General features: G+C 36.6%; 1 protein-coding gene across 6 annotated transcripts in view; it reads left to right on the top strand.

Moving 5' to 3' along the window:
- Positions 1-13,162, top strand: part of DDHD1 (DDHD domain containing 1) — an 85,369-nt gene that overhangs the window by 55,480 nt on the left and 16,727 nt on the right. For all 6 annotated transcript variants that reach the window (XM_046647137.1, XM_046647139.1, XM_046647136.1 and 3 more), the window contains 2 exons: positions 1,304-1,566; positions 2,982-3,057. In XM_046647137.1, coding sequence (XP_046503093.1) covers positions 1,304-1,566; positions 2,982-3,057 — 339 coding nt within the window. The remainder of the gene's footprint in view (positions 1-1,303; positions 1,567-2,981; positions 3,058-13,162) is intronic.

The raw sequence follows: 13,162 nt of genomic DNA, 5'->3' as shown, positions 1-13,162 counted from the left end.
AAGCATGAAAGCTCACCTGGTTTTCAGTTCGTATCAGCAGGTAGAGAAGCATCAGTAAAATCTGATGGAGGCTAGTTGTCTCTTGAGACAAAATAACAAGATTGAAAATGGAAGCAGCAACATAACTAGTGTTTGTATGTTGGAGTAACAGCTTGCATATTAGGTACTGAAATGAGAAATTGAATATCACGGAGGAAATTTATAATCAAACAGTAGTAAGTAAATGATAGAAAAAGGAGAAGCCTGCCTTAAAATTCAGGTCAGGGGCTGGCCCTGAGGCATAGTGATTAAGTTCTGCGTACTCTGGCAGCCGAGATTTGTAGGCCTGGATCCCAGGCGTGGACCTGTACTACTCATCAAGCCATGCTGCGGCAGTGACCCACATACAAAATAGAGAAAGATGACACAGATGTTAGCTCGGATAGAATCTTCCTCAAACAAAAAAAAGGAAGATTGGCAACAGATGTTAGCTCAGGGCAAATCTTCCTCATCAAAAAAAAAAAAAAAACTCAGATTAGGGCCCAGTATAGGTTTGAATAACAAAAAAATCTTATTCTTCTGACCATATGGAATATTTCAGCAATATTTATTAAAGCTAAATATCAAAGAAAGCAGTTTTACAAAGAAAAATGACTAAGATGGTTCCCAGATTATTAACCTCTAAACGTTTCAAAGCCCTGCTTTCTGGACATATAAAACTTTTTACTCAACTCTGTGTTGCCAACTTAATGGGAGTTTTGGAATATCAAGTAGATCAATGTTAGCTTTTTCTTCAGTCATACAATGGCCTTTCATTACATTACTCTTGGCCAAATGCAGAATGTATTTACAGAATACATACTATAAGTACATATAATATGTTAGTACGCCTGTTATCGTAAACTGAAATATTCTTTTCCAAAATTTGCTGTGGCTTAAAAACTACAAGCTACAAAAATTTAGAATTACATATGTATAAAGTTGCAGAGAAGAAATTTCCAGGGGCTCTTTGGAAATTTTATTGGAATCTGCATAGAACATTTTTTTAATCTACGGAACTGTTGGCTCATATAGTTGGTTTAAGGACTATGGAAGGCTCTGTGTGGGTAATATCTGCTTTTATTCTTCAGTGATGATATGGATTAGAATAGCGTGTAAACCTTACTTCATTTTCTGCAAGCTTTTGAAGCTGCTAATTTTAATAATCTAGATATATTTGGCCAGTAATATGTGTTTTTCTTTCTCAATGTATTTCAGTTTAGAAATAAAGTTTTTAGCAATCAATGATTACTCTAATATGACAATGTTTTCTTATTTCAAACAGCTAGTTAAAGGCCTTCAGCAAGAGCTGAATCGATTATATTCCCTTTTCTGTTCTCGGAATCCAGACTTTGAAGAAAAAGGGGGTAAGGTCTCAATAGTGTCACATTCCTTGGGATGTGTGATCACTTATGACATAATGACTGGCTGGAACCCAGTCCGCCTCTATGAACAGTTGCTGCAAAAGGAGGAGGAGTTGCCTGATGCGCGATGGATGGGCTATGAAGAGCGACGTCTCCTTGACGAGCTCTATTTAACAAAACGGCGGTAAGATGCCCTAGTCTCTGAAGACAGTTTAAAATGACTTCATGGAATTACTGGACTTCATAGGAGAATGCTTTTAAGATTCTCATGATAAAGAAGAAATATGTTGTTTAGGGTACTAAGATTGTTAGATAACATGCCTAATCAAGCTAGAGACTATTAATTTCATGCTAATTACATATGTTTTCCTACAGCATAAAATAAATTGTTTTGTCATCTTCCTCTTTTCCCTTCTGTCTTGTCTTCACAATTTATTTAGCATGAAATCTAAAATATATTCCAGGCTGAGTCACTGCATAGAATCCTTATTGAAAATGTTTGCCAGTGTGTAGTCCTTTGTAGTTTTACTAATCTTAGAGATGGGCCTTTACCTTTCTGATTATTCTGAAAATCATTTAAAGCCCTTTTTTCTTGGCAAGTATGTTTTTGACAGATTTTATAATTATCTGATCACTTGTGGCCTTCCTGATGCTATCTTTTAATTCTTTGCTACATTCCTATCTTCATATATAGTTACGAGCTCTATCTTCTTTGTCCTCTTAGCAATCATCTGATCAGTTCTTAACAGTGAAAAGTCACTCGTTTTGATAGTTAACATTATATAAAAACAACCAATTTAGTTGACTAAAATTCTTACTCAGGAAGCCTTGGATTTATTTTAGTGTCATAGAAGTTGTCTAAGATATCTAAATTGCATTTAGAATCTTATTAAGTACAATAAGCTAGATACACAAATCATATAGTGTCAAAATAATTGATAGTTTTGAAAGAAAATATGTTGGCAAGTCTTAGAGCATCATTTTAGATATAAAATCCGGTAAAGTTTTTTAACAGCTTTAGAAAATGAACAGCACTTTTTTTTAACTTAGTTTCATTGTTTATTAAATGTAAGTAGATACAAAACATTATAATTGAAAAAAATTGAAATAATCCAAATGTTCATCAGCAGATAAGGTTAAATAAACTGTAGTTCACCCATATGGTAGACAGTTACACAACTGTTACAGAGACTGAAGCAGATCAAGAAGCAGTGAAATGAAAAGATCTCTAAGATCCATTATTGAATGTAGAAAAAAGGACACAGAACAGTATATGTGGTATGAACGTTTGATGTGACTTTTTTAAAGGTGTATATATGCTTGTACTTGCCTCACATTTTACTGAAAGATCTCCCCAAAAAAATGTTAACAGCAGGTGTTATGAAGAGTAGGGGTACTTTCACTAATCATTTCGTAAACTTGTGTAGATTTTTCTGTACTACAGCAAGTGCATTTGCCAAATACTGTCCATACGGGTTAATTTGAGGGATTAGATACTGAGGCATCCTTTTCTTCTCTATACTTTAGTGAACTAGTGAGCGTCTAGTATTTATGGAATTATGAATACGAGTGTGTTCATAATCTCACACTGCTTCCTAGGCTGAGAGAAATAGAAGAACGGCTGTGTGGACTCAAGGCATCGTCTGTGACACAAACACCTGCCTTAAAGTTTAAGGTAAAGAAAGATAGATGAGATTTTCATTATTGATCTCAATTTTTTTTCCAAACATCATTTGAAGTATGACATTAGGATTCAAATGAAATCTTAATAATTGTTCTTTCAAATGAATATTTATTGAACACATACTCTGTGTTGGACACAGTTTCTGGGTTCTACAAAGAAAAGAATGGACGAGACAGTTCCTCGGCCCTCAGGTTATATAACGAAGTGTTATTGGTGCTGTTAGCAGTATACAGAGTGATACATGCGCGAGAGAAAGGTTTTAATTTTGCCTGGAGAAGTTTACGAAGGAATGACATTTGATCTCAGCAAATTGGATATTGCCAAGCGGAAGAAAAGAGGACTGCTGTTCTGTGGGAAGAAGCAGCATGAACAAAGGTGTGGAGGGATGTAACTACCTAGTACCTCCAAGAAACATCACGAAACCTTGAGTATTGGGAACAGAAAAATAGATCTGGAAGATATTTAGTATTTAGAATTAACAAACCTTAGTGACCAACTAGTTGTGGGTGGTAAGAAAAATGAGTGGAGGTATATCAGTGAGAATTCCAGGGATGGAAAATTAGCATTTCCATCAATGAGAATGTGACACAAAAGCACAAGAAAGAGGCGGGTGTAGTTAGTCTGGAGCAGGGCGAGCAAGCTAGTTTGGCTACAATAAACAGGACCCAGAGCAAGGGGCTGTAGGAGAGCAAGAAGAGCTGGAAGGAAAGAACTTATATATGATATAGGCAGTAGAAGCTTTTCAGGGTTTTTGAGCATCAGAATGGAGCAGTGATTTAGAAGGAAGTGACAGAGAGATGTCGACATTGATCTACTGTTGGAAAGAACACAGCCTATAGCTGAATAACAAATAATTTGTTTGCAGTGTTACATGGAGTATGGCATGTTTCCTAATACTCATTTCTTTTGAATGTATGCCCATGTCTAGTGTGTTATATCATCTCTTCTTGAAATCTGTTTCTTTATCACAGGAACTTAACATACAGGTTAAGTTATGGAATGATGTAGAAATTTTTTTTAAAACAGTAAGAATTTTCTTATTGAATCTATCTCCATGACTTACAAAGTTTTTTTTTTAACTTATACATTTAAAAGCCGTAAGGTAAAGTAATAATATACATTTAAAAACCGTAAGAGCATGGTCTTTGGAGTCATCCCCACCAGGAATTTGAGTTCCATCTCTACCACCATTATTATACATAATCAATGTTGAATGTATAGAACTGATTTGGTAGAAAAAGTAAACTCTTGTATTTCATGGCTTGAGTATTTTACTGGAGAGTCGAGTATGATCCACTAAGTGTATTAGGATCTCAGAATTCAATATCACGTTACTAGAACTCATGTACTATAATTGTGTATCCTTCTAATGTGTAGTTATATGTAGCCTAATAATAAGGATTTTTAATTGTTATTTAATTAGTCATAGAGAAAAATGTAGAAATCTGAAATTTAAAAAGGAGTGTCTCATAAATTGGCAAATGAATATTTAGCACTTGAGTTCTAAAAGGAATAGAAAGTTTTCTTTGCCTCTTAACCAGCAGATGGATTTACTTTTAGAATACAGATGTTCAATCTGTTACAAGTGACCGTTGAACTTAAAAAAAAGAAGAAAATATTGACAAACGTTGGTCTGGAGAGTGGGAAAGTTTGGTTCTGATCATGAGGCTTTGCCTAACTAGTAAAGTAACATTAGCCAAATCGTTTAACATCTCTGAATTTATCTGATTGTCCCTGGACAAGGAGATTAAACTAAATATCGAAAAGTCTTTTTCGCCTTTAAAATTCTTCGAAGAATTTGGGCATCACTAAAGAGGATTACTCTTACCTGGGAGAGAATAACTCCTTTGTGTGTTTGTCTATCAGACTGCAGACCAGTCATAAACAGAGAAAGGAAAGTTGTTTATTCTGTGGATTTAACAATTTAATAAGCATTTATGAAGTACCCGACCAGTGCATAAAGCAGTTTCCTGGGGTAGATTTGTGTATGCCTGTATGCCTATGTCTATCAAGCAGAAAGGACTTACACAGCTTTCTCTTCTATCTCAACTATTTTTTGTATCTTTCTCTTTCCTTTATCCTCTCCTCACTTTACAGATGAAGAAATTACCTTAATCCTTTCACAAATCACTGTTTTCATCTGTGTCACTATTATTTCACTTGCTTTTTCTTTTCCTTTTTTTAAAGATTGGCACCTGAGCTAACATCTGTTGCCAGTCTTTTTTTTTTTTTTTTTCCTTCTTCTCCCCAAAGCCCCACAGTACATAATCGTATATTCTAGTTGTGAGTGCCTCTGGTTGTGCTGTGTGGGACGCTGCCTCAGCATGGCTCCAAGAGGGGTGCCAAGTCCACACCCAGGATCCAAACTGGTGAAATCCTGGGCTGCCAAAGTGGAATGTGTGAACAACCACTCAGCCACGGGGCCCCTCACTTTTTTTTCTTATATTTTTAATTTTTCTTAATACAAGTTAATTTTCTGCAGCCTTCAAACATTTTTTTCAAGTAATTTTATTGAGATCATAATTTCAGGTATACATTATTGTTCATCAGTTTCTGAATACACTTAATTGTGCTCACCCCAAGTAGTCTAATTTTTAGCCATCACCATACATATGTGCCCCTTTATCCCTTTCCCCCACCCCACCAACTCTCTTCCTCTCTGGTGACCACTAATCTCTTCTCTTTATCCATGTATTTGTTATTGCCCACATATGAGTGAAATCATGCAGTAACTGTCTGGTGCAGTAGATGAGAGTTCCCTTTCTCCACATCCTCTCCAACATTTGTTCTTTTTTGTCTTGGTAATTATAGCCATTCTGACAGGTATAAGGTGATATTTCATCATAGTTTTGATTTGCATTTCCCTAATAATTAGTGATGTTGAGCATCATTTCATGTGTCTGTTGGCCATCTATGTATCTTCCTTGGAAAAGTGTCTGTTCGTATCCTCTGCCTATTTTTTGATTGAGTTGTTTGTTTTTACTTTGTTGAGTTGTATGAGTTCTTTATATATTTTAGAGATAACCACCTGTCTGATAAATGATTTGCAAATATTTTCTCCCAGTTGGTGGGTTGTCTTTCCCTTTTGTTCATGATTTCCTTTGCTTTGCAGAAGCTTTTTAGTCTGACATAGTCCCATTTGTTAACTTTTTCTTTTGTTTCCCTTGCCTGAGTAGACATGGTATTTGAAAAAATGTTACTAAGACCAATGTCAAACAGTGTATTGCCTATATTTTCTTGTAAGAGTTTTATGGTTTCAGATTTTACATTCAAATCTTCAATCTATTTAGAGTTAATTTTTGTGTGTGGTGCAAGTTAATGGTCTACTTTCATTCTTTTGCATGTGGCTGTCAGTTTTCCCAAGACCATTTATTGAAGAGATTTTCCCTTCTCCATTGTATGTTCTTGGCTCCTTTGTGTCAAAGATTGTCTGTAGACGTGTGGTTTTATTTCTGGGCTTTCAGTTCTGTTCCATTGATCTGTGTGTCTGTTTTTGTGCCAGTACCATGCTGTTTTGATTACGATAGCTTTGTAGTATGTTTTGAAGTCAGGGATTGTGATGCCTCCAGCTTTCTTCTTTTTTCTCAGGATTCCTGTGGCTATTCAGGGTCTTTTGTTGTTCCATGTAAGTTTTTTAATTCTTTGTTCTATTTCTGTGAAGAATGTCATTGGGATTCTGATTGGGATTGCATTGAATCTCTAGATTGCTTTAGGTAGTATAGACATTTTAACTATGTTTGTTCTTCCAACCCATGAGCATGGAATATCTTTCCATTTCTTTATGTCTTCTTCAGTTTCTTTCAATAATGTCTTATAGTTTTCAGTGTATAGGTCTTTCACCTCTGGTTAAGTTTATTCCTAGGTATTTTATTCTTTTAGTTGTGATTGTAAATGGGACTATATTCTTGATTTCTCTTTCTGCTAGTTCATTGTTAGTGTGTAGAAAAGCAACTGATTTTTTAAAATTGATTTTGTACCCTTCAACTTTGCTGTAGTTGTTGATTATTTCTGATGGTTTTCTGGTGGATTCTTTAGAGTTTTCTATATATAGAATCTTGTCATCTGCAGATAGCGAAAGTTTCACTTCTTCCTTTCCAATTTGGATTCCTTTTATTTCTTTTTCTTGCCTAATTGCTCTGGCCAGTACCTCCAGTACTATGTTGAATAGGAGTGGTGAGAGTGGGCACCCTTGTCTTGTTCCTGTTCTCAGAGGGATGGCTTTCAGTTTTTCACCATTAAGTATGATGTTGGCTTTGGGTTTGTTGTATATGGGCTTTATTATGTTGAGGCACTTTCCTCCGTTACCCATTTTATTGAGAGTTTTTATCGTAAATGGATGTCGGGTCTCATCAAATGCTTTCTCTGCATCTATTCAGATGATCATCTGATTCTCATTCCTCAAGTTGTTGATGTGGTGTATCACATTGATTGATTTATGGATGTTGAACCATCCCTGCGTCTCTGGAATAAATCCCACTTGATTGTGGTGTATGATCCTTTTAATGTATTGCTGTATTCGGTTTGCCAATATTTTATTCAGGATTTTTGCACTTAAGTTCATCAGTGATATTGACCTGTAGTTTTTCTTGATGTTGTCCTTGTCTGGTTTTGGTATCAGGGTAATGTTGGCCTCATAGAATGTGTTAGGAAGCATTCCATCTCCTTCAATTTTTCAGAAAAGTTTGAGAAGCATAGGTATTAAATCTTCTTTGAATGTTTGGTAGAATTCTCCAGAGAAGCCATCTGGTCCTGGACTTTTGTTTTTTGGAAGTTTTTTGATTACTGTTTCAATCTCTGTGCTTGTGATTGGTCTGTTCAGATTCTCTGTTTCTTCTTGATTCAGTTTTGGGAGGTTGTATGAGTCTAGGAATTCATCCATTTCTTACAGGTTATTAAATTTGTGGGCATATAGTTTTTCATAGTATTCTCTTATAATTCTTTGTATTTCTGCAGTATCTGTTGTAATTTCTCCTCTTTCATTTCTAATTTTATTTATTTGAGCATTCTCTTTTTTCTTGGTGTATCTGGCTAAGGGTTTGTCAATTTTATCTTCTCAAGGAACCAGCTCTTAGTTTCATTAATCCTTTCTACTGTTTTTTTAGTCTCTATTTCATTTATTTCTGCTCTGAGTTTTATTATTTCCCTCCTTCTGCTGACTTTGGGCTTTGTTTGTTCTTTTTCCAGCTCTTGTAGGTGCATTTTAAGATTACTTATTTGAGATTTTTCTTGCTTGTTGAGGTGTGCCTACATTGCTATGAATTTCCCTCTTGACCACTTTTCCTGCCTCCCGTAAGAGGTGGTATATTGTATTTTCATTTGTCTCCAGGTATTTTTTAATTTCCCCTTTGATTTCTTCAATGATCCAGTGGTTGGTTGACAGCATGTTTTTTAGTTTCCACATATTTCTGACTTTCCCAGTTGTTTTCTTGTGGTTGATTTCTAGCTTCATAGCATTGTGGTTGGAAAAGATTGTTGGGATGATTTCAGTCTTCTTAAATTTATTGAGGCTTGCCTTGTTTCTCAACATATCATGTATCTTTGACAGTGATCCATGTGCACTTGAAGAAGAATGTATATTCTGCTGTTTTGGGATGGAATGCTCTGTATATAGCTATTAAGTCCATCAGATCAAGTGTTTCATTTAAATCTACTATTTCCTTGTTGAGATTTTGTCTGGATCATCTCTCCATTGATGTAAGTGGGGTGTTGAGGTCCCCTACTATTTTTATGTTGCTGTTAATTTCTCCCTTTAGGTCTGTTAACAATTACTTTATGTACTTTGGTGCCCCTGTGTTAGGTGCGTATATATAGATAATTGTTATATCATCTTGGTGGAGTGTTCCTTTTATCATTATATACTGGCCCTCTTTGTCTCTCATTGTCTTTTTTATCTTGAAGTTGGCTTTGTCTGCTAAAAGTTTAGCAACACTTGCTTTCTTTTGTTGGCCATTAGCTTGGAGTATTGTTTTCCATCCTTTCATTCTAAGCCTGTATTTGTCTTTGGAGCTGAGATGCATTTCCTGGAGGCAGCATTTTATGGGATCTTGAATTTTAATCCATCCGCATACTCTGTGTCTTTTGATTGGAGAATTCAATCCGTTTATATTTAGAGTGATTATTGATATCTGAGGGCTTAATACTGCCATTTTATCTCTTATTTTCTGGTTGTTCTATGTTTCCGTTGTTTCTCTTCCTTTGTATTCATCTGCTATTTCATTGTGGTGGTTTTCTGAGGAGGATTCCTCAGTTTTCTCTTTTTGTGAATTGTGGCTCTGCTCTGATTTTTTGTTTAGTGGTTACCATGAGAATTGTATGAAAGATATTGGAGATGGGATTGTCCGTTTTCTTAAGGCCTGTGCTCTCCATTAACCTAAGCAAGTACCTTCCCTTTCCTCTCCCTTTCTGAGTAATTGCTGTTACAAATCGTTCTTTTTAATGTTGTGAGTTTGTGACTAAGTTGAAGTCTTTATCATTACTTTTGATGCTTTCTTTCCCTTTCTCTTTTAAAAAGTTGTAATTGAGTCTTTGCCTCCTTTTTCTGATAGAAAGCTGCAGGTTTCTGATTTTGTCTGCCTGTTTGTCTCCTTGCTTGGGGCTTTGTAGACCTTTGTCTTTTTGTTGCCACTGTGAGGGCATCTTTAATTATTTCTTGTAGGGAGGTCTAGTGGCAATGAACTCCCTCAACTTTTGTTTATCTGGGAAGCTTTTTTTTTTTTTCTTTTTTTTTCCAGTTTTTTTTTTTATTGAGTTATTGATAGGTTACAATCTTGTGAAATTTCAATTGTACATTAATGTTTGTCAGTCATGTTGTAGGTGCACCACTTCACCCTTTGTGCCCACCCCCCACCCCACCTTTCCCCTGGTATCCACTAAACTGTTCTTGGTCCATAGTTTTAAATTCCTCATATGAGTGGAGTCATACACAGATTATCTTTCTCTCGCTGGCTTATTTCACTTAACATAATTCTCTCAAGGTCCATCCATGTTATTGCAAATGGAATGATTTTGTTCTGTTTTGCAGCTGAGTAGTATTCCATTGTATATATGTACCACATCTTCTTTATCCATTCGTCTGTTGATGGGCACTTAGGTTGCTTCCACGTCTTGGCTATTGTAAACAGTGCTGCAATAAACATTGGGGTGCATAGGACTTTTGGGATTGCTGACTTCAGGCTCTTTGGATAAATAACCAGTAGTGGGATGGCTGGATCATATGGTAGTTCTATTTTTAGTTTTTTGAGGAATCTCCATACTGTTTTCCATAGTGGCTGCACCAGTTTGCATTCCCACCAGCAGTGTATGAGGGTTCCTTTTTCTCCGCACCCTCTCCAACATTTGTTGCTATTAGTTTTAGATATTTTTGTCATTCTAACAGGTGTAAGGTGATATCTTAGTGTAGTTTTGATTTGCATTTCCCTGATGATCAGCGATGATGAGCATCTTTTCATGTGCCTATTGGCCATCAGTATATCTTCTTTGGAGAAATGTCTGTTCATGTCTCCAGCCCATTTTTTGATTGGGTTGTTTGATGTTTTGTGATTGAGTTGCGAGAGTTCTTTATATATTAAGAATATTAAGCCTTTGTCAGATATATGACTTGCAAATATTTTTTCCCAGTTAGTGGGTTGTTTTTTTGTTTCAATCCTGTTTTCATTTGCCTTGAAAAAGCTCTTTAATCTGATGAAGTCCCATTTGTTTATTCTTTCTATTGTTTCCCTTCTCTGAGAAGGCATGGTGTCCGAAAAGATCCTTTTAATACTGATGTCAAAGAGTGTACTGCCTACATTTTCTTCCAGAAGCCTTATGGTTTCAGGTCTCACCTTTAGGTCTTTAATCCATTTTGAGTTTATTTTGGTGAATGGTGAAAAAGAATGGTCAATTTTCATTCTTTTACATGTGGCTTTCCAGTTTTCCCAGCACCATTTGTTGAAAAGACTTTCTTTTTTCCATTGTATGCCCTCAGCTCCTTTGTCAAAGATAAGCTGTCCATAGATGTGTGGTTTTATTTCTGGGCTTTCAATTCTGTTCCATTGATCTGTGCACCTGTTTTTGTACCAGTACCATGCTGTTTTGATTACTGTAGCTTTGTAGTATGTTTTGAAGTCAGGGATTGTGATGCCTCCCGTTTTGTTCTTTTTTCTCAGGATTGCTTTAGCAATTCGGGGTCTTTTGTTGCCCCATGTGAATTTTAGGATTCTTTGTTCTAATTCTGTAAAGAATGTCATTGGGATTCTGATTGGGATGGCGTTGAATCTGTAGATTGCTTTAGGTAGAACGGACATTTTAACTATGTTTATTCTTCCAATCCATGTACATGGAATGTCTTTCCATCTCCTTATGTCGTCATCCAATTCTCTCAGAAAGGCCTTGTAATTTTCATTATATAGGTCCTTCACTTCCTTAGTTAAATTTACCCCAAGGTATTTTATTCTTTTTGTTGCGATTGTGAATGGTATTGTATTCTTGAGTTCTTTTTCTGTTGGTTCATTACTGGAGTATAGAAATGCTACTGATTTATGCAAATTGATTTTATACCCTGCAACTTTGCTGTAGTTGTTGATTACTTCTAACAGTTTTCGGATGGATTCTTTGGGGTTTTCTATATATAAGATCATGTCGTCTGCAAACAGCGAGAGTTTCACTTCTTCCCTCCCTATTTGGATTCCTTTTATTCCTTTTTCTTGCCTGATTGCTCTGGCCAGGACCTCCAGAACTATGTTAAATAAGAGTGGTGATAGAGGGCATCCTTGTCTTGTTTATCTGGGAAAGCTTTTATTTCTCCATTGTATCTGAAGGAAAGTTTCACTGGATAGAGTATTCTTGGCTGAAAGTTTTTGTCCTTCAGTATTTTGAATATATCATTCCACTCTCTCCCAGCCTGTAGGGTTTCTGCCAAGAAATCTGCTGAAAGCCTGATAGAATCTCCTTTGTAGGTTATTTTCTTCTGCGTTGCTCCTCCTAATATTTTTTCTTCATCATTGACTTTTGCCATTTTTACTATTATATGCTTTGGAGAAGGCCTTTTGGCATTGATGAAATTAGGCGTTCTGTTAGTTTCCTTTATTTGTAAATCGGGAACCATCCCCAGGTTTGGGAAGTTCTCAGCAATTATTTCTTTGAACAAGCTCTTTCTCCCTCTGGAATACCTATAATCCTTATGTTGCTTTTCCTAATTGAGTTGGATATTTCTCAAAAAATTTCTTCATTTTTTTGAAATCTTAGTTCTGTCTCCTCCTCCACCTATAGAATTTCTACATTTTTATCCTCTAGAACACTAATTCTTTCCTCTGTAACATCAGTGCTATTTCTTAAGGATTCTAGATTGTTTTTTATTTCATTAATTATGCTTTTCATCTCCAGAATTTCTGCTTGATTTTTTTTATAGTTTCAATCTCTTTGGTGAAGAGATTCATTTTATTGCTGATCCCCTTGAATTGTCTTTCTGTGTTTTCTTGCATCTCGTTGAGTTTCCTTACGATAGCTGTTTTGAATTCTCTGTCATTTAGGTTCTGAATTTCTGTGTCTTCAGTTTTGGTTTCTAGAAAATTGTCATTTTCCTCCTGGTCTGAATATTTGCTGCAGTTTCTCATGGTGTTGGATGAACTAATCTTTTGTCGGGGCACTTGTGGTGTTTTTAGGTTGCAGATTGCTCGTGTTACCGCTAGGGAGAAGCAGGAGCAACGTTTTTGGCCCTACCTTGTCTGCTCGATGCTGTGGGGGTATTTTGGGTGCATGCCCCAGCGTGGGGTGCATTCAGGCGCTTGTGCGGACTCTGCTTGGTGGGCAGGGCTTCCTGCTGAGACCTGAGCTAGGACCACTCCTTTGTACTGCAGGGACACTATGGGCTACCCCTCCCCACCAGGAGAGTGATAACCAGTGAGCTAAAAGCTGCCACCACCTCTTTCCACAGCTGCCCAGGACATGTTACCTCTTTTGGGGCTCAGCAGCACTGTGAGCATGCTCGCATGCAGGCCTCAGCTATGCTTGCCCCAGTGCATAGATCTGCTGCAGTCTCTGTTTACAGTCTGCAGGGCCACTGTGCTTGGCGGGTGGGGCTTTCTCACTGGACCAAGCTAGGGCCACTCCTTGGTGGCAC

Source organism: Equus quagga, chromosome 20, assembly GCF_021613505.1.
Source record: "Equus quagga isolate Etosha38 chromosome 20, UCLA_HA_Equagga_1.0, whole genome shotgun sequence".
NCBI lineage: Eukaryota > Metazoa > Chordata > Mammalia > Perissodactyla > Equidae > Equus > Equus quagga.
Note: the sequence above shows the minus strand (reverse complement) of the source record. Positions and strands in the feature narration are given on the sequence as shown.